The sequence below is a fragment of the Leucopleurus acutus genome (genome assembly GCF_964270905.1).
Source record: "Leucopleurus acutus genome assembly, chromosome: 11".
In the NCBI taxonomy this organism is placed as follows: Eukaryota; Metazoa; Chordata; class Mammalia; order Artiodactyla; family Delphinidae; genus Leucopleurus; species Leucopleurus acutus.
In genome coordinates this window covers 25,944,878-25,965,308 of record NC_139152.1, presented here as the reverse complement: position 1 = coordinate 25,965,308, position 20,431 = coordinate 25,944,878, and the positions used below count along the sequence as shown (strand labels likewise).

General features: G+C 34.1%; 1 protein-coding gene across 2 annotated transcripts in view; it reads left to right on the top strand.

The window, feature by feature from the left end:
• The window catches only part of IPO8 (importin 8), a 70,188-nt gene that overhangs the window by 29,351 nt on the left and 20,406 nt on the right, over nt 1-20,431 (top strand). For both annotated transcript variants that reach the window (XM_082851069.1, XM_082851070.1), the window contains exons 12-20: nt 74-190; nt 1,366-1,455; nt 2,769-2,934; nt 3,984-4,144; nt 5,013-5,138; nt 7,067-7,133; nt 10,353-10,478; nt 11,082-11,179; nt 16,027-16,122. In XM_082851069.1, the coding sequence (XP_082707195.1) occupies nt 74-190; nt 1,366-1,455; nt 2,769-2,934; nt 3,984-4,144; nt 5,013-5,138; nt 7,067-7,133; nt 10,353-10,478; nt 11,082-11,179; nt 16,027-16,122 (1,047 nt within the window). The remainder of the gene's footprint in view (nt 1-73; nt 191-1,365; nt 1,456-2,768; nt 2,935-3,983; nt 4,145-5,012; nt 5,139-7,066; nt 7,134-10,352; nt 10,479-11,081; nt 11,180-16,026; nt 16,123-20,431) is intronic.

Here is a 20,431-nt window from a genome sequence, read left to right as displayed (position 1 = left end):
TACATCATATTTAATATAATAGTAAGGCAGTAAAAGTTCATATGGACTAAAATGGTTTCTTCTGTTTCTTTAGGTGTTGCCAAAAATGATGGCATTCTGTTATCAAATCCTAACAGATCCGAACTTTGACCCTAGGAAGAAAGATGGAGCCCTGCATGTGATTGGTTCCCTAGCTGATATTTTATTGAAGGTTAAGCTACTCAAATTTAATTTACTTAATAACACTGTGTAGCAGAGGCAAGTGAGAGAATATGAAAGTTATGGATAATTTAAAACTGGTGACTTTCTGCATAATTGAATTGACTAAATATTTTTCTTTCCTTAATTAAAAAAATGACTTCTTTTTGATAGTTCCATTTTTATTTATTTATTTATTTTTAACATCTTTATTGATGTATAATTGCTTTACAATGCTGTGTTAGTTTCTGCTGTATAACAAAGTGAATCAGCTATATGTATACATATATCCCCATATCCCCTCCCTCTTGCATCTCCCTCCCACCCTCCTCTTATCCCACCCCTCTAGGAGGTCACAGAGCCACTGAGCTGATCTCCCTGTGCTATGCGGCTGCTTCCCACTAGCTATCTATTTTATATTTGGTAGTGTATATATGTTAGTGCTACTCTCTCACTTTGTCTCAGCTTAGGACCTTAGGACCTTCCCCCTCCCTGTGTCCTCAAGTCCATTCTCTATGTCTGCGTCTTTATTCCTGTCCTGGCCCTAGATTCTTCAGAACCATTTTTTTTTTTTTAGATTCCATATATATGTGTTAGCATGTGGTATTTGTTTTTCTGTTTCTGACTTACGTCACTCTGTATGACAGAATCTATGTCCATCCACCTCACTACAAATAACTCAATTTCATTTCTTTTTATGGCTGAGTAATATTCCATTGTGTATATGTGCCACATCTTTATCCATTCATCTGTCGATGGACACTTAGGTTGCTTCCATATCCTGGTTATTGTAAATAGTGCTGCAGTGAACATTGTGGTACATGTTTCTTTTTGAATTATGGTTTTCTCAGGGTATATGCCCAGTAGTGGGATTGCTGGGTCATATGGTAGTTCTAAAAAAAAATGACTTTTTAATCATCACTTTTTAAATATGAAAATGTTGCTGTATAAAAAAAATGATACAAAATGACTTGTGTTATTTATTTCTAGAAAGATCACTCAATATCAAATTATATCTAAAGTACTATTTGTGTCTTGTTTTAAAACATGCAATATGTAGGTAAAATTTTACAAAATTGTAAATAGAAGTATATTGTGTAAGTCATAACAAACGTATTTTATTAGGAAGTGATTTTTACATATGAAAAAGACATTGGTAAGTTAAACTTAATTTCTGTTTCCTAACAGAAGAGTTTATTCAAGGACCAAATGGAATTATTGTTGCAGAATCACGTATTTCCATTATTATTGTCTAACCTGGGATACCTTCGAGCCAGAGTAAGTTTTCCATATTTCCATTATAGTATCTCGAAATCTTCATTTGTAAGTTAATTATTGAACTAAATATTTTTGAATAAGTTGACCTTTTACCACATACTGAGGCGAAATGAAGGCAATTAGAATGTCTTTTATGGTCACATAAGCTGAATAAAGAGCAAACTAGTGAATAAAGGAATTTATAGATTTTAATTCCAGCTGTTTGTTTCCCCTAGCCTCACTTGCTGCATATGCAAAACATTCAGTGAGAGGGATGATGTTACAGCAATGGTACAATGTAAATTCATAAGCTGATTAGTGTCCAAACACTAATGGAAATTATATTTTGGCTAAAAACTTGATTATGATTTCCAGTATAATAGTTAGATATGCCTTAATAAAATGGAGAAAATAATAATCCATGTAAATTTATTTGTGTTCTAACTGTATATTATTTATAGAAATAATATATTTTATGGAGAAATAAAAATAGAACTTTAATTTAAGAGCCTAGTACTTATTTTTATAACTGTATCAACCCAACAAAATGTCTTGCTAAAACCAATATATGTTAAAATGCCTTGTACACTCTAAAGCATTTTATATACAGAAGATAATAGTCACTAGGGAAATACTTGTGTGAATGTAGCTTAGCGATGTGGACGGCACACAAGTATTTTTATAAGTAGACTGTTATTTCTGCAGACTCTGTGAATTGTATTTCTCTTGTTAAGTCTTTAGTCATTCAAATTAATTACTGTCAGTTGTGTTTTATGCACATAGAGAATTTAAAAATATAATATGATTCTGTGGTCTAATAGTTTAAACTTTGGTAATTTATGCAAAGTTAAATTTCTTCGTGTCTTGTGTGAGTGAAAAAATCAAGTTTGTTAAGCCAGTTAGTGTAAGGGAAAATAATATTTCATTCATTTGTTGTTAAGACCAGTAAATGAATATCAGCATTGGTTGGTTCATAGTGCTTTTGCATATAAATAATAAATAAGTTATGAATCATAATATTTATTAAAAGCATTGACATGATTTCTTTTTTCAGAGACACTTAAATTTAGCTCTGTTTTCTTTTTCCTGTGAATAATGATATTGCATAAAGGTAATTTAGAAGTAATAAAACTGCCTTTATTATAAGAAGTCTGGGAAATCCAGAAGTTAGCAACTAAGGCTAATATGCTTCTCTCCAAAAACAAATAAATAAACAAATAGCACTTGGTAGAATTAATGATATTTTACTTAGTAAGAAGTTCTTATATGTGTGACATTATTACATAATGCCATAATCCTAATAGTTTCCTACTAACTTTTTTCTTGTAACATAGTCCTGTTGGGTACTTCATGCATTCAGTTCTTTGAAATTTCATAATGAGCTCAACCTAAGAAATGCAGTTGATCTAGCAAAGAAGAGCCTGATTGAAGATAAGGAGATGCCTGTCAAGGTTGAAGCTGCCCTTGCTCTTCAGTCATTAATTTCTAACCAGACACAAGGTAAAGACAAAATTTTTAAATTTGAAAAATTTAAATAAAAACACACCTTTTAGAGGGTGTATTTAATTTATGCTTTTGACATGGTCTTCTCAAGTAGTTTTGTTCACTTCCTACCCTAACAAAGATGAGTCCCTAAGTCTTAAGGTTCAGGGTTTGGATTTTTGAGCTTTTGCCCCCTCAGAATTTTATAGGAGTTTATTCTTGCCACTTTTAGGAGTGTCTGTTGACTGTGGTTTCCAGAAAAATTTTAGATTAGAAAAGAAGTTGATGATTGGTAGATGGGAAATCAAGAGACCTGGGGGTCTAGTTTTGATTGTGCTACTACCTTGCCATGTAGACCTGGGCAAGGCCCATGATCTGTTAAGACTTAGATGCTGTATGTTTAAATTTAGGGGGATTGGACTAGATGGCTTTAAGATTCCTTTCAACTCTAGGATTCTATGATTCTGCTAGTTCTGAAAGTAGCAAGTAGCATTTCTAGTGAGTGATAACACATATCTCATTTGTTTGTTTAGAAGAATGTTCTGTTCAAAATTCAAATAAACCTTTGAAAGTAAATTCGGCTTTATGAAGAACATGAACCTTTACCTCTATTCAACAGTGTTCCAGTGGAAGGACAGTATTGCATAAGCACATGTGGGGAGAAGGGTGATTAGAGATGGGGTGGGGGAGGGAACAGGCACATCAGTGTTGGGCATAGTCTTTATGTACATGATTTTTTATACTTGTGTCATGATAACATATTCGTGTTTGATAAGTCATGCTGATGACAGAGCACATGTGTAATTAGAATTTCTCAGTGGGTGCTATTGGCATTTTGGGCAGGACAGTTCTTTACTGTGCTGAACTGTTTATCCCTATGTTACTCATGGGAAAATTGATACATTGGTGAATATTATTTTGGTACAGCTTTGTAACTTACTCACTGTGAAGCAAATATGTTATCTAGAAGCTATTACTCTGTGTTATTTACCTTGTGACCAAGTTACTTTCCTTCACCACTTGTCAATGGCTAATTTTTTTACTGAGTTTGTTTTTTATTGCATTAGCTAAGGAATATATGAAGCCACACGTGAGGCCTATTATGCAGGAGCTGTTGCACATTGTTAGAGAGACAGAAAATGATGATGTTACTAATGTTATCCAGAAGATGATATGTGAATACAGTCAAGAGGTAGCCTCAATTGCTGTTGATATGACTCAACACTTGGTAAGACTGGGCAAAGTTTTATGTTAGTTGGTATAAAGGCTTTGAATAATCTAAATAAATTAAACTCCAAAATCTGGAGTTCAGTTTACATGTAATTGAAATATATATAAAATATATATATAAAATATATATATATATAAATATATATATATATATATATAAATATTTGCTCTGATAATTCTGACAGTTAATAATTTCTATATATACTTTTAAGTTTTCCTAGATTTTGGATTTATTTATTTAATGACAACCAGAAGTTAATTATTTGCTATCTGATTATAATAGCTAATATATATTCCACTTTTAGTGACTAGATAAGGGAAAAATGCCCATGTTTAAAACATGACAGATTCTATCATTGATTCACAAAGTGCATATCTTAAAGTTTGAGCAATGCTGACATTTGGTTGTGTGACACTCCCCCTTTTTTTTTTTTTAAAGAATTTATGTATTTATTATTTATTTTTGGCTGTGTTGGGTCTTCATTGCTGCACATGGGCTTTCTCTAGCTGCGGCGAGTGGGGGCTACTCTTTGTTGTGGTGCGCAGGCTTCTCATTGCGGTGGCTTCTCTTGTTGCGGAGCATGGGCTCTAGGTGCGCAGGCTTCAGTAGTTGTGGCACACGGGACTCAGTAGTTGTAGCTAGGGGGCTCTAGAGTGCAGGCTCAGTAGTTGTGGCGCACGGGCTTAGTTGCTCCGCGGCAGGTGGGGTCTTCCTGGACCAGGGCTCGAACCCGTGTCCCCTGCATTGGCAGGTGGATTCTTAACCACTACACCACCGGGGAAGCCCGACACTGCCCTTTTGCTAACTTATAGAGAAGGGCGGGTATAGCAGTACTAATTGTTGAATGTGTTTGCTATTTTCATAGGCTGAGATATTTGGCAAAGTTCTTCAAAGTGATGAATACGAAGAAGTCGAAGACAAAACCGTAATGGCTATGGGAATTTTACATACCATTGATACTATCTTGACAGTTGTAGAAGATCATAAAGAGGTAGGATTTCTTTGTGTTTTATTATGTCATTATAGTAACTGAAATTTATATGATCACTGGTGATGAATTTTAAAGTCTTAACCTTTAAATTGCTATTTATGTTGCTGGATTTTAAAAATTACCCTCAAATTTTAAAGAAAAGTATTAAAATGATTGAAGGGAAATATTACATGTGGTTTTAAAGTATGTAGTATATCTCTTTGTGCTAAGCTTAGTTCAGTTCATCACATCTGCTATGTGCCGGGCTAGGTTTAGGGGGATATCAAATTGAATAAGACATGAGCCCTGCTTTTTGGAATCCATAGTCTGGTCTTCTTGGCAGAGAGAGACTGCCATTCAATCATGGTGGCAAATTTTAAATAATGGAACAAAATGCTGATGTGACAAATATCTGAGAATGGAAGGGAAGAAGAGCTTAAAACATCATCTTTCCTAAACTGAGTTCCAGAACAATATTGGGATAAGAATTTGTGCAAACATTTGTTAAGTGCTCTCATATCCATTAGCTGATAGAATGTTACTATGTCACCCTGCCATACAGTGCATAATGGTAGTGTCCTTTTGCAGAAGCGGAAAACAAGGTTCAGGTAGTATCAAGAGTCTGAATCATGTTCATAGAGCTAGTAAGTTGTAGATTTGGGGTTGCAGTCAGTTGATATATCCTGATAATATGTCAGTTAATCCCTACCTAAAACCTGCTGCTCTCTTCCCCAAGTATTATGTAGCCTCTACTTGACTGAGATTAGATTTGTGTTCATTACTTCTGTGAGCACGGTTGACTCGTTTGGCAATGATGGCAGCTCTCATTTTGTACAGTGGGACTTAGGAAGCAGGTGCTGGTTCTTTAAATAGCATTGTTAAACCCTGTGGCTGTTGACTTATCCTGTGTTTATCACATACCAATGGACACTTACCAGGTTCTTAAAAATGGTTGTTTTCTTCTCCTGGGCAGGGCTTCCTTTGCCTAAAAGGCTTAGTGTGAATTTTTTTTCCATATTCATTATTGTATTGTTGTGTCCTTGTTGAAACAGTATGGGCCTATCAGTAAAAGTGAGATTTCCAAGTTAAGTTACATGTATACTTAAGGATTATTCTTTCACTTTATATGTAGAACTTATATTTTAAATTTGAAGAGAACTTAGACATCGCCTTGTCAAGTTTTCCCAAATATGTGTGTGTGGAGGATGGGCAGTAGTAGAATGAGCAGCAGGGTTAGTTTGAAGACAAAACAGCATTTTATCTTTTTGTTTTAATTTTTAAATTCTTGATATTAATTTTATTTTGAATTTCACGTAAAGTTAAAGTAGCATGTGACCTTATTGTGATTATCAAGGGAGGCATGGGTTAAAATTGAGATGCACTAATCAAATCCAGCTTCCTTAACCTGCAGATGAAAAAACTTAAAGCCTTCAGCTAAATGGCTTTACCAAGGTCATAGGTAACTAGAGGCAAAACAAGGACTGGAATCTTGGTCTCCTGACTACCAGTCTTATGATTTTGAACTTTGACTTACTAAAAGCAAACTTTGAAAACAAGATTTCCTTAAAAGAAATACTTACACGTGTACAAATACTTAATGTATGAAGAGCAGAATTATAAATCTGGAACAGATGCTTAGTATTTTTATGGCTTAAGCCTTCACATTGAAATCCTAGATATATTAGGAATTAATTTTGGTATAAAATATGAGATAAGGAAGTAATTTAATTTGTAATTTTATTATGAATTTAACAGCCACTTCTATCATGAGTCTACTTTTCAGAATTTCCTGGTTATTCTTGCATGTTTAATTTTTCACGTGAAGTTTAGAATTCTCAATTTCTCTTAGAAAAGTCCTGTTGGTATTTTTATTGGGATAATATTAAAGTTATAGATTAAATTAAGAGTTATGATGAATTTTAAACTAAATGTTTAAAATTTGTCTTTAGGTTACTCAGCAGTTAGAGAATATCTGTCTACGGATCATTGATCTTGTTTTACAGAAACATGTAATTGGTAAGTTCAAACATAGAATAAAAAGGTAAATTGGGACTCTTTTTAAATTTGATGAAAAATGCATTTTAGTCCTTCAAATTCAACAAGATGGACAGTTTTGAGAAAGAGAGACTTGCATTCTGTTCAATTTGTAAATATACTTTCTGATTATAGGCATCCAGATTTTCATTTAGAGGTAGGCTTAACATATCCAGTTAAGAATTTTTGGTCTTGGAGTTTTTAAAGAACAGAGTATTTAAAGTTTTTTAGGAAGGAGGAACTGGGATGAGGTTCAGGTGAGGTTACTTTAATCTGGGATTGAAAAATGTGAAATGATAGACATATATCCTCTCAGAAGTGTGAATTAATTGTTGTTCTCTTATCTGTTACGGTGCCTGACTGCTGAGTAGAATCAGTGGCTAATGCTGGATGTTATACACTGATTGGAATTTGTAGAGGAGACAACTTTTTCATAGTATCCAAGCATTTTGAAGATGCCAGCCCCAAATCTTGTGGGCATGAGGGAAATGCAACCTGTATAGTGTATAGATAGAAAGATGGAACAAAAGCATGCTACTGCCTAAGAGCAGTTGTTTCCAAACTTTTTATCATTCACACCATTAGTAAAAAATTGAGCATGTACTTCTAATGTATGTGAATAATATTTGAATACCTATTTATAGGCAATATACATGTTACAATACAACATTTACATACATAAAAATAGAAATGTAAAAACATGAGATTAAATATAAATATATATGTATATATTCACTACGTGTTCTAATAACATTCTTCTCCCATCTCAGTGGATTATCCTGCACCCTGCCAAGGGTACTCCTTACTTTTGAAATAGTTGCTGTAAAGCAGTAGTTCTAAGACTTCGGTGTGCATAAGAATCACTGAGGATCTAGTTAAAATGAAGATTCCTGGACCATAATTACAGAGATTCTGATACACTCAAAAAGAGTATTCACTTATGTCCTTATTCATGGAAGAGATTGTAACTGAAAATTCTCCATTAAAAAAAATTTTTTTATGGACTTCAAACGTGAATTTTTTAATTGATTTACAGTATTATAATAGTTTCAGGATTACAATGTAGTAATTTGATATTTTTATAGAATATGCTACATACAAAGTTATAAAATATTGACTGTATTCCCTGTGCTGTGCATTACATGCTTGTAACTTATTTATTTCAGGTGAAGGGGATTAAGAGATACAGATTACTAGGTATAAAATAAATAAGTTACAAGGATGTAATCTCCATTTAAATTTAAAGTAAAGTAATCTTGAGGAAAAAACTGTAAAGTAAAGCAAAGGGAAGTAGTTTATACCAACCTTCTGTAATCTGCCTACACCAAATATTTAATTTGAGCAATTACAACATCAGGATGTTAAAAAAAGGAAGGGGGCCTATTTCTTGGGTGTGGTGGGCAGAGGAGAAAGCCATGGTTTCAGCTGCCTGTCTCCTCTAATCTCATCCCTAGTCCCAGGGTGATAGCTGATCTCTCTTATGTTTTCAGCTGTGATGCACATAATATTAGTGGCCCTTTTTTGAACCAATATTTGGCTATGCAAGATCTCAGATTAAAAAACAACAACAACCAAACTTGTTCTGGAAGATGTCATGGGCTGAATCTGTTAATCCAGGACCCCCGCCCCAGTAGTCTGACCATGTTATGTCCGTGGGTCCAGTCTCTTTCCATTGTCCCACTTCTCCCTCCCTCTTTTGCCTGTTTTCATTGCTAATTTACTCATGAAGTTGATTTATTATTAGAAGCCAGGCTTAGCTGTTACTGATTTAACTGTTCTATCTTATGCAGTAAGTCAAAGTTAGTAAAACCATCCTACCCTAATAGTCAGTCTTCTTGGTTGAGAATCAATGAAAAAACTTCTGGTCAATTTAAGCAGAAATGGAATTTAGCGGAAGGATAGTCGTAGCACACCAAAGCAGTGGGAAGGCTGGAGTTGGCCAGAGCCAGCCAGGATTCTGCCGTAATAGCGGTCTGCTTAGAAGGCCAGTGCTGCCTTTGTCAACACTGGGTCCTAGGCTGCTGCCTACCATAGTCCAGACTCCAGCACAGACCCTGTCCCCCCCACCCCCGCCCCCCAAAACTGGAACAGCTTTGTGCCTTCTAGTTTCTCCCTCAAGATTCAGAGTCCTGGTCTTGAGCATCTGAGTAGCCAGGTAATGCACACATGCCGTAGCTGTCACGAATGTGAAAGGAAATATTTCTATCTTTTAGGCTTCACTTTAGGGAAGAGGCATTTGCTTTCCTGAACAGAACTCTCAGAAATTTTATATTCAGACAATTGGTTGTATTTCAAGTGATTGTCTTACATAACAAATTATTTCCCAGTATCTATGATTTCCATCTTATTTTGCTTTTGGTAAGGCATATATCTGTATTACTAGCTTTTGAATGTATTAAGTTTTAAATAATGTTACAGAAAAAAACTTTATTCAGACTTCCAGGGTGAATATTAGTTCCTTTTAATAAGAAGGGAAAAAAATAATTAACTTTGAAATTAAACTTTTTTGTTCAGTGACATGGTAGGAATTATTTGAAATTTTTGTATTGAGGTTTGTGTTTTCTGATTGTATGTTTAGATATAATTTGCTTTTGAGTGAGGGTAATAATAATAAATATGTGTACAAATGCAAGCACATTCCCTTTGGACTCTTCTACTTTGAGTATAATTGTCTTGAGGTAAATTAAGAAATACTGTACAAATTTTACAAGCTTTGTAAATTGACGAAATACTGTCCAGTATATAGTTTGTAAAAATATGTGAGACAGACAGATATTTTCACCTAGATTAATTAAGCTCTCTGAAGAACATTATTTGTAAATTTAAAATCCTGTGTAGGAGCCATGTACAATAATCTATTCCTTCTTGTATTCATTTCTAATATAGTTATATATATATATATATATATATATATAAACACTATACTTTCTATATTAAAAAATATAATTTTTCAGTATTATAAGTAAGTTTAGTAAAAACAAATCTTTGGCTTATCTTATTGAGTAGGGGGCAGATCTTGGTAAGAAATGGAAGGTGGCAAATAGATGTAGCTGAAGATGTGAATGCTGAGAAACAGATGCTCAAAAGTACATTAGATGTAAAACATGTGTGAGTGTATAGCCTAAATCCTCTTCTGAGTGGTCTTTGTGTTTAATTTTTGCTATTTCCTGGGATTCTAACTAGAAATTTTCTTCTTTCTAGAATTCTATGAAGAAATTCTTTCACTGGCATATAGTTTAACCTGCCATGGTATTTCTCCTCAAATGTGGCAACTTCTAGGTATATTATATGAGATTTTTCAGCAGGATTGTTTTGAATATTTTACAGGTATGACTTTGACCATGTAACAGTTTTGCTTTTCTGTGTCTAAATAGATATTATTTTCGAGTAAAGGGTGGTGCTACCATAGGAGTGTTTTTCAGCCCTAGGAATAGAGGTAGTAGGAGGGAAACCGTATTGCCTACTGTATCTTAAATTACTTTGCAGTCAGAGTATATATCCATATATTTATTAATATCTTCTGAATATCGACTATATTCCAAGTATTGTTCTAAGCTCAGCAATACATCAGTGAAAAAAATAGACAGCCCTTGCCCTTTTGACACTTCCATTCTAGTGGGGGGAGGGAGAGGGTAGGAAACACACAGCCAAGTAAGTAAATATACAGTATGTCAGATGGTGATGAGTGCTATGGAAAAAAAGAAGAAAATTAATAACAATCACTATAATAAATGACGAGCATTTTAGTCTTTCTGATCCACATTTTTCTCATTTATAGAAAAGGTGGATTTAACACTTTCATTTCTAGCATTTTGTGGTTGCAAGGGAAGATAGTAATGTGTGGGTGCTACAGAAATATACTTTCAGTGGTAATAATTTATTTCTACTTCTGTTACTCAAGTCTCACTGGGATTTTGAATTTTTTTCCAGACATGATGCCTCTTCTGCATAATTATGTGACAATAGATACAAATACTTTACTATCAAATCCAAAGCATTTAGAAATACTTTTTACAATGTGTAGAAAGGTAAGCATGTCCTAAACATTTGTCATAGTGATTCTTACTAATGGTTTACTTACTAACGTTTACTTACTATTGTTGTATTTTACTTCAGGTACTCTCTCAATTTGTTTCTTATACATTTAGTTCTGTATTGCTTTCATCAACATATATTTGTCATTTTGTATTTTGAAATGGAGTTTGGAATTATCTGAAAATTTCATATTGTGTGTTATACTTAAGAATGGTTGCTACTTTTATAGCTGTGTACTTTATAATGCTTAGGTAAATAATTTTCTTCATGTTTTTTCTTTCAAAAATGCAGACTTGCTCCTTGATTAAAAAAGAGTGCTAGGAAAATACCACACAGTTTGTCAATTATTGATTTTTCTTTTAATTGAATGTATATATTAGAAGACACTAGATATAGGTAATTTGAACATAAATAACATAAGACAAAAAATTGGAATAGTTGGAAAAACAGCATCATTTAGCTCAATACAGGATAATTGGTAAGCCACATAATGGCTACTGTTGTATTTATGCACAAACATGATTGTCTACTATGTTATCTTTGTCACAAGTTAGATTTGGCCCTCTTGGTTATATCTGGGAATCATTGTTGACTAATGCTTTCCTCCTCTTTTAGGTGAATATATGTATCAATATATACATAAATATAAAACTGTATTGCATAGAGATGGCAGATTTTAGAAAGCTCAAATAGCCAGAAACCTAAGTTTGGCCTTGGAGTTGGGAGTAAGATAGCTAGTGTACAACCTGTTTTCCTCCCTAGAAGAGATGTGTACCAGACTCTGTTAAAAGCGCTGAACTGATAATCAGTTTATCTGATGGAGGTCTCAGTTCAGTTATAAAGAGCCTGGGAGATTTTGGGAAGTCACTAAGTTTCATCACATGTAAACAGCAGGAGTAGAATCACGATTTTTGAAGACTCATATTGCTCTGTAATAACCCAGCTTGTTAAGTCATAATCACCTGGCTGTCTTCAGTTTTTTCCTAAGTTATAGAGACAGTGAGGGAAAGGGGAAGAGAAAGCAAAGGTAGAAAACATAACAATCCTACATGGTCCTTTATAACTCACAGTTGCTCTGTATTATAGCAGATATAGTAAAAGTGACGTTCACAGTGATGGCCTTCTACTTGTCAAGTAGTTAAATATATTTCTTATTTCTGGTCTTATTATTGAACTCTTACTGTACACTGGTATTTCCTAAGCACTTTATACACATGAATTTATTTAATCTTTACAACATTATATCACCTTTTGTTAAAGAGGAGACAGGCATTTTGCATTGTGCCTGAGGTTTAGAAAACTGACCTAGTCACATAGCTGTTATGTGTTGGAGCTAGATTTGAATCCTGGTAATCTGGCTCCAGAGCCCATTTTTTAAGCTACTGTACTATATTTTGTTTCTCTTCCTTTTGTCGGGGGACAAAACCTCAAACCAACAAAACCAGCAAACAAAGAAACCAAGTCAATGCAATTTTGGGAAAAGGGGCTGAGTTTTTTCTTTCTGTATCATATAATCCTATGACATAAGTATATTACTATATTTCTTTTTACAGCTGGGGACTAAGGTACAGAGAATAAATATTGGGTGGGCCAAAAGGTGTGTTTGGTTTTTTCTGTAAGATGGCTCTAGTAGCATTTAGTTGTCTTTAACTTCATTTGAAACAATTTTGTTAGATTGTATGTGACAGCTGTCATATCACCATGAGTTTAAAAAAAGACTTATCAAAATTGGTGAATTTTTGTGTAGCCATTTTAATATTGAGGATGGAAGAAAAAAAGCAACATTTTTGGCATATTAAACTTTATTATTTCAGGAAAGGTAAAAACGCAGCTGAAATGCACAAAAGATTTGTGCAGTGTTTGGAGAAGGTGCTGTGATTGATCAAACGTGTCAAAAGTGGTTTGCGAAGTTCCGTGCAGGCGATTTCTTGCTGGCCGATGCACCACGGTCAGGTAGACCAGTTGAAGTTGATAGCGATCAAATCAAAACAATAATTGAGAACAATCAACGTTATACCATGTGGGAAATAGCCGACATACTCAAAATATCCAAATCAAGCGTTGAAAATCATTTGTACTAGCTTGGTTATGTGAATTGCTTTGATGTTTGGGTTCCACGTAAGTTAAGTGAAAAAACCTTCTTGACCATATTTCTGCATGCGATTCTCTACTGAAACGTAATGAAACGTTCTGTTTTTAAAACAAATTGTGATGGGCAATGAAAAGTGTATACTGTACAGCAATGTGGAACGGAAGAGATTGTGGGGCAAGCAAAATGAACCACCACCAACGGCACCAAAGGCTGGTCTTCATCCAAAGGAGGTGATGTGTATATGGTGGGATTGGAAGGGAGTCCTCTATTACAACTGTCCCGAACATTTTTGGCACCAGGGGACTGGTTTCATGGAAGACTGTTTTTCCACGGACCGGGGGCGGGGTGGGGGAATGGTTTTGGGATGATTCAAGCACATTATATTTATTGTGCACTTTCTTTCTATTATTATTACATTGTAATAGGTAATGAAATAATTATACAACTCATCATAATGCAGAATCAGTGGGAGCCCTGAGCTTGTTTTCACGTGCCACTCACTGATACGGTTTTGATATGAGTCTGCAAGCAATTGATTTATTATGGTCTCTGTGCGGACAATCCTGTCTGCTAATGATGATCTGTATTTGCAGCCGCTCCCCAGCGCTAGCGTCACTGCCCCAGCTCCACCTCAGATCATCAGGCATTAGATTCTCATAAGGAGCGTGCAACCTAGATCCCTCGCATGCGCAGTTCCCAGTAGGGTTCACGCTCCTATGAGAATCTAATGCCACCGCTGATCTGACAGGAGGCGGAGTTTAGGCGGTAATGCGAGCGATGGGGAGCGATGGGACCAGTGGACCGCTACTGGTCCGTGGCCTGGGGGTTGGGGTCCCCTGCTCTATTATGATCTCCTTCCAGAAAACCAAACCATTAATTGCAACAAGTACTGCTCCCAGTTAGACCAACTGAAAGCAGCCCTCAACGAAAAGCGTCCAGAATTAGTCAACAGAAAACACATAATCTTTCATCAGGATAACGCAAGAGCACATGTTTCTTTGATGACCCGGCAAAAACTTACAGCTTGGCTGAGAAGTTCTGATTCATATGCTGTATTCACCAGACTTTGCACCTTTGGATTTCCATTTATTTTGGTATTTACAAAATCTCTTAATGGAAAAAATTTCAATTCCCTGGACTGTAAAGGCTGTAAAAGGCACCTGGAATAGTTCTTGGCTCAAAAAGATAAAAAGTTTTGGGAAGATGGAATTATGAAGTTGCCTGAAAAATGGCAGAAGGTAGTGGAACAAAAGGGTGAATACGTTATTCAGTAAAGTTGTTGATGAAAAATGTGTCTTTTATTTTTACTTAAAAAACTGAAGACACTTTTTGGCCCACCCAATAGCGTTTCTAAAAACACAGCTCGTAAATGGTAGAACTAGGATTTAGACCAAAGCATTCTGGTTCTAGAGCCCACATGTTTAGAATCTAGATCTAGAAACACTGCTCTTGAGGTAGAATTTTAAGTTTATGTAAATAGGGTTGGTTCTTGGTTTTGCTAGCTACCTGCTTATGTTTCAGCTCACTGATCCATCTGTTTTCCAGCTTCTGCAATTTTATAGCTGTCTGTTTTTTCCTTTATCTCTGGCTTTGTGGATATATGCCTCTAAAATATCTTTACCTTTATTTTAATGGCCTTTGGGAAGGGATAAAATTGAATGGCGATGTTCAATCTGTCATCTTTATCTGGAATATCTTTTAAATTCAGTTTTCTTAAATTGTATTTGTCTAGGAAATTATCCAGGTCATCTAAGTTTTCAAATATATAAGGAATATAATATTGTTCATAGTATTTTCATTTTTAATCTTTCCTTTATCTGTATTTATGTCTTTCATAATGTTTTAAAATTTTGCTTTCTTTGCTTTTTAAAAATAATTTTGGCAAAAGTCTACTTAAGTCTTTTTTTAATGAATCTATTTTTGATTTCTGTTTGTTTTACCTCTTTTTGTTTATATTCCTAATTTCTGTCTTACTTTTATTCTCTGGGTTAAGTCTGTTCTTTTTCTTATGTCTTGTGTTTGAACCCTTATTAATTTTTCCATATTTCTTTAGTTCTAATATAAGCATGCCTCTACTCTATAAATCTCTCTTCTGGGAACCTTATTATAAGGCTGCCGTATTAGGTGTATGAACATGTGCACTGTATAATTGTTCATATCAGTGAAAATACAGAATTGACATTAGGGGAACAGGCTGGTAAGCTTTGTTATACTCATCTTCTGTAATACTGTATAGTCCTAAATGGTTATAATGTCTATGGAAAGTAGTTCAAATTATGAAGTTCAAATGAGGAAATTAAAAGGTGTGTAATATTAAATTTATGGTTTCATTATGAAAAAATGGGTGCATATAGATGAGAATTCAAAAGGAACAGAAAAACACAGGGTTTATTTAATTGTTTAAGAAGAAGGTTATTTTGTTTTCTTTTGATTTCATTGTATTTTATTGTTTTGATGCATTACGTAAAGGGAAGCTTCATTTGTCTAGACAGTTAACTCATATAGCCTATTTTATTAATCCAAAGTTAAATAAGTGAATTATTACACCTTATAAGGAATCAGAGTAGATGAAGAAGATAGATGAACTTCATTTTGAACTTCCTTCTTTGGGTTGGCAAGGTAAACTTATGACTCAAGCAACGCTGAGATTCTAATGGCTGAATTTTTATGTGATATTTACTTCATGTAGACTTGATTAAATTTTTTGCAATTGCTATTTACTGCTGAGTGAAATTTTAATTACTGCAGGTACTATGTGGAGATGCAGGAGAAGATGCAGAATGTCATGCAGCCAAACTTCTTGAAGTTATCATTCTTCAGTGCAAAGGAAGGGGAATTGATCAGGTAATATATGTATAGAAAACATCCTACTTGATGTTTACATTTAAAATGTGCATGTCTGATTGATGTTTATATTGTGATGGAAAATTATAAAGATAGCCTATAGTTTGTGTTTACTGGTAGAAATCCTATGACAAAAATACCCAATGCAATTTGGCATCATATTTAAGAAATCATTGCTAAATTCAAGTTCACAAAGATTTTCCTCTAAGAGTTTTATGGTTTTAGCTCTAACATTTAGGTCTTTAATTCATTTTGAGTTAATTTTTGAATATGGTTTGTGGAAGGGGTACAAATTCATTATTTTCCACGTGGATATCAAATTGTCTCAGCACCATTTGTTGGAAAAAACCTATTCTTTCCCCATTGAATTATCTTGGCACACTTTGTGAAATCAATTGACTGTAAATGTGAGGATATATTTCTGGATTCTCATTCAGATTTAATTAATTTTTTTGTCCTTAATCCAGGACTGCAGTATCTTTATTACTGTAGCTTTGTAGTAAGTTTTGAAATTAGGAAGTTTGTGTCCTCCAATTTTGTTCCTATGTAAGATTGTTTTGGCTATTATGGTCCCTTGAATTTCCATATGAATTTTAGGATCAGCTTGTCAATTTGAGCAAAGAAGCCAACTGGAATTGTGATAGGCATTGTGCTAAATCTGTAGATCACTTTGGGAAGTATTGTCACTTTGAGAATATTTAGTCTTTCAATTCCTGAACATGAGATGTCTTTCCTTTTATTTAGGTCATCTTTAATTTTTTTCAAAAATGTTTTGTAGTTTTCAAGTACAAGTTTCTTTCATTAAAATCTTCATAAAATATTTCATCCTTTTTAATGCTATTATAAATGATATTGTTTTCTTAATTTTATTTTCAAGTTGTTTATTGCCTGTGTTTAGAAATACACTTTTTCTGTATTTATGTTGTTTCTTGCAACCTTGCCAAATTGCTTTATTAGTTTTAATAGAGTTTCAGAGAATTTCTTAGGATTTTCTGTACACAAGGTCATCTCATCTGCAGATAGAGTTTTACCTTTCCAACTTGGGTGCTTTTTATTTTATTTTTCTTGCCTAACTGCCTTGGCTAGAACCTTCAGTGCAATGTTGAATGGATGTGGCAAGAGGAGACATTTTGTCTTGTTCCTGATCTTAGGGGGTGAAGTATTCCTTTCACCATTAAGTCTGATGTAAGCTGTAGGTTTTTCATAGATGTCTTTTATCAGATTGAGTGTGTTCCTGTTTATTCGTGGTCTGTTGAGTCTTTTGATCATGAAGTCGTGTTGAATTTTATCAAATGCTTTTTCTGCATCTATTGAGATGATCATGTGGGTTTTGTCCTTTATTCTGTTGATACGGTGTTTTGCTTTAATTGATTTTCAGATGTTAAATCAACCTTGAATTCCTGGTGTAAATCCTTCTTGATCATGGAGTATGATCCTTTTTATATATTTCTAGATTCAGTTAGGTGGTATTTTTTTAAAACTATTTTTGTACCTGTATTTATAAGAGATATTGATCTGTAATTTTTTTTTTCTTGTGGTATCTTTGTCTGGCTTTGGAATCAGAGTTATGCTGGCCTCGTGTGGAATGAGTTGGGAAGTGCTCCCTCCTCTTCTATTTTTTGGAAGAGTTTCTGAAGGTTGGTGTTTTTTAAATGTTAGAATTTAGCAGTGAAGCCATCTTTGCCTGAGCTTTTTTTGTGGGTAGTTTTAAAATTACCAATTCAATCTCATTATTTGTTATAGGTCTACTTGTATTTCTATTTTTTTTTTTTCTTTTTTTGTGGTATGTGGGCCTCTCACTGTTGTGGCCTCTCCCGTTGCGGAGCACAGGCTCCGGACACGCAGGCTCAGCGGCCATGGCTCATGGGCCTTGCCGCTCCGCGGCATGTGGGATCTTCCCGGACCGGGGCACGAGCCCACATCCCCTGCATTGGCAGGCGGTCTCTCAACCACTGCGCCACCAGGGAAGCCCAAGCCCTCTATTTCTTTTTGAGTTAATGTAGGAGTTTGCATCTTTCTAGGAAGTTGTCCATTTCATGTAAATTAACTAATTAGTTGGCATGCAATTCATAATATTTCATTATATTTCTTTTTGTTTTTGTAGGTTGGTAATAATGACCCCGTTTTGTTCCTGATTTTAGTAATTATTATCTTCTCTTTCTCTCGCTCTCTTATTTCCCCCTTTTGTTAGTTGAGGTAGAGGTTTGTCAATTTTGTTCATCTTTTCAAGGAACCAATTTATGATTTTGTTGTCTGTTTTTTTGTTTGCTATTTCATTAGTTTTTGCTCTAATCCTCATAATTTATTCCCTTCTACTTGCTTTGAGTTTAGCTTGCTCTTCTTTTTCCAGAGTCTTGAGGTGGAAGTTTAGGTTATTAGATTGAGATATTTCTTCTTTTTTAATATAGAGATTGATAGCTATAAATTTCCCTCTAACCACTGCTTTAGCTACATTCATAAGTGTTGGCATGTGTTCATATTCATTCATCTCAAAATATGTCCTTATTTCCCTTGTGCTTTATTCTGGACCCACTGGTTATTTAGGAGTGTGTTGTTTAATTTCCATATGTTTGTGAATTTACCAGAATTCTTTCTGTTAATGATTTCTAATTTTACTCCATTGTAATTGGAGAACATACTTTGTGTGATTTCATTCCTTTTAAATTTATTGAGACTTATTTTATGGCCCTGCCTATAGTCTGTCCTGGAGATTGTTCCATGTGCACTTGAGAATAATATGTACTTTGCTGTTATTGGGCTGAGTGTTCTGTAGATGTTTGTTAGATCTAGTTGGTTTATAATGTTGATTAAGTCTTTTATTTTTTGCTGATCTTCTACCTAATTGTTCTATTCGTTATCAAAAGTGAAGTATTAAATTCTCCAACTGTTATTGAATTATCTAGTTCTCCCTTTATTTCTGTCAGTTGTTGTTTCATGTATTTTAGGGCTCTGTTATGTGTATGTATGTTTATAATGGTTTTATCTTCCTGATGAATTGACCCTTTTATCATTAAAATTGTCTCTCTTTATCTCTAGTAACACTTTTTGTTTGTTTTGATGTTGTTTTTGTCTAATATTAGTATATCCATTTCAGCTTTCTTATGGTTGCTGTTTGCATGATATATCTTTTTCCATTCTTTTACTTTCAACCTATTTGTATCTTAGAATTGACCCATTCACATTTACTGTTGTTACTTTTACACATAGATTCAATCTGTCATTTTATTTTTTATTTATATGTCTCATGTTTTGTTCCCCTATTCTTTCTTTACTGCTTTCTTTTGAATTAAGTACATATTTTCTAATGTCACATTTTAATTCTTTTTCCACTATTTTAAACATTTTTCTTAGTGGTTGCTCTAGGGCTTACCATATATACCTTACCTTATCAGAATATACTTCAGATTGAGATTAACCTAATTTTTAGTGAGATATAGATGCATTACTCTTATATAGCTCTATTCCCTCTTTCCCCTTTTTGTACTACTGCTGTCATATATATTGCATCTATATATGTTGTAAATCCAACAATACACTGTTTGTAATTATTTCTATTTGTAATTTTATTTCAAAGAAGCTAAGAAAAAAGGCAACCAAGTATATATCTACAGGTATATACTTGTTATATTAGCCTTCTTATTTACCATTTCTCAGTTCTCTTTATTTGTTTGCTGTGGGTTGAAGTTACCATCTGGTGTCATTTCCTTATTCCAGTAGAATCTTGCTTCTACATCCTTTGTATTGTTAATGTTGAATATATTACATTTTATAGTTTCAACAATACAATTATAACATGTTATTTTATGTGATTGCTTTTTAAAACAGTTAAGAAAGTGAAAGAAATACTATTTTTACTATTTTTTATAATTACATAATTACCTTTACTGGAGTGTGTGTGTGTGTGTGTGTGTGTGTGTGTGTGTGTGTGTGTGTGTGTATGTCTTTCTTTGTCTTTGAATTACCCTCTGGGTCACTTGCTTTCAGCCCGAAGAACTTTCTTTAGTGTTTCTTGTAGGATAGGTCTGCTAGCAGTGAGTTCTGTTTTTTTTTTTTTTTTTTTCTGAGAATGTCTTTATTTCATCTTCAGTGAGGTTGAGGTCTGAAGGTATTAGTTCTGTTCTAGGCAAGTAGCATTGGGAGTGGAAGATTAGAACAAGCTTCATAGTGGGAGTCATTGCAGACATTGCATAGAAAACACCAGAAAAAATAAGACATAAGATGAGGACAGGGAGAAGCCTGTGAACACAGGTTTACCTTGGAAAATAGATGATCTTTTTCACAGAAACAGAAAGTGTAGATACCAGGAGAT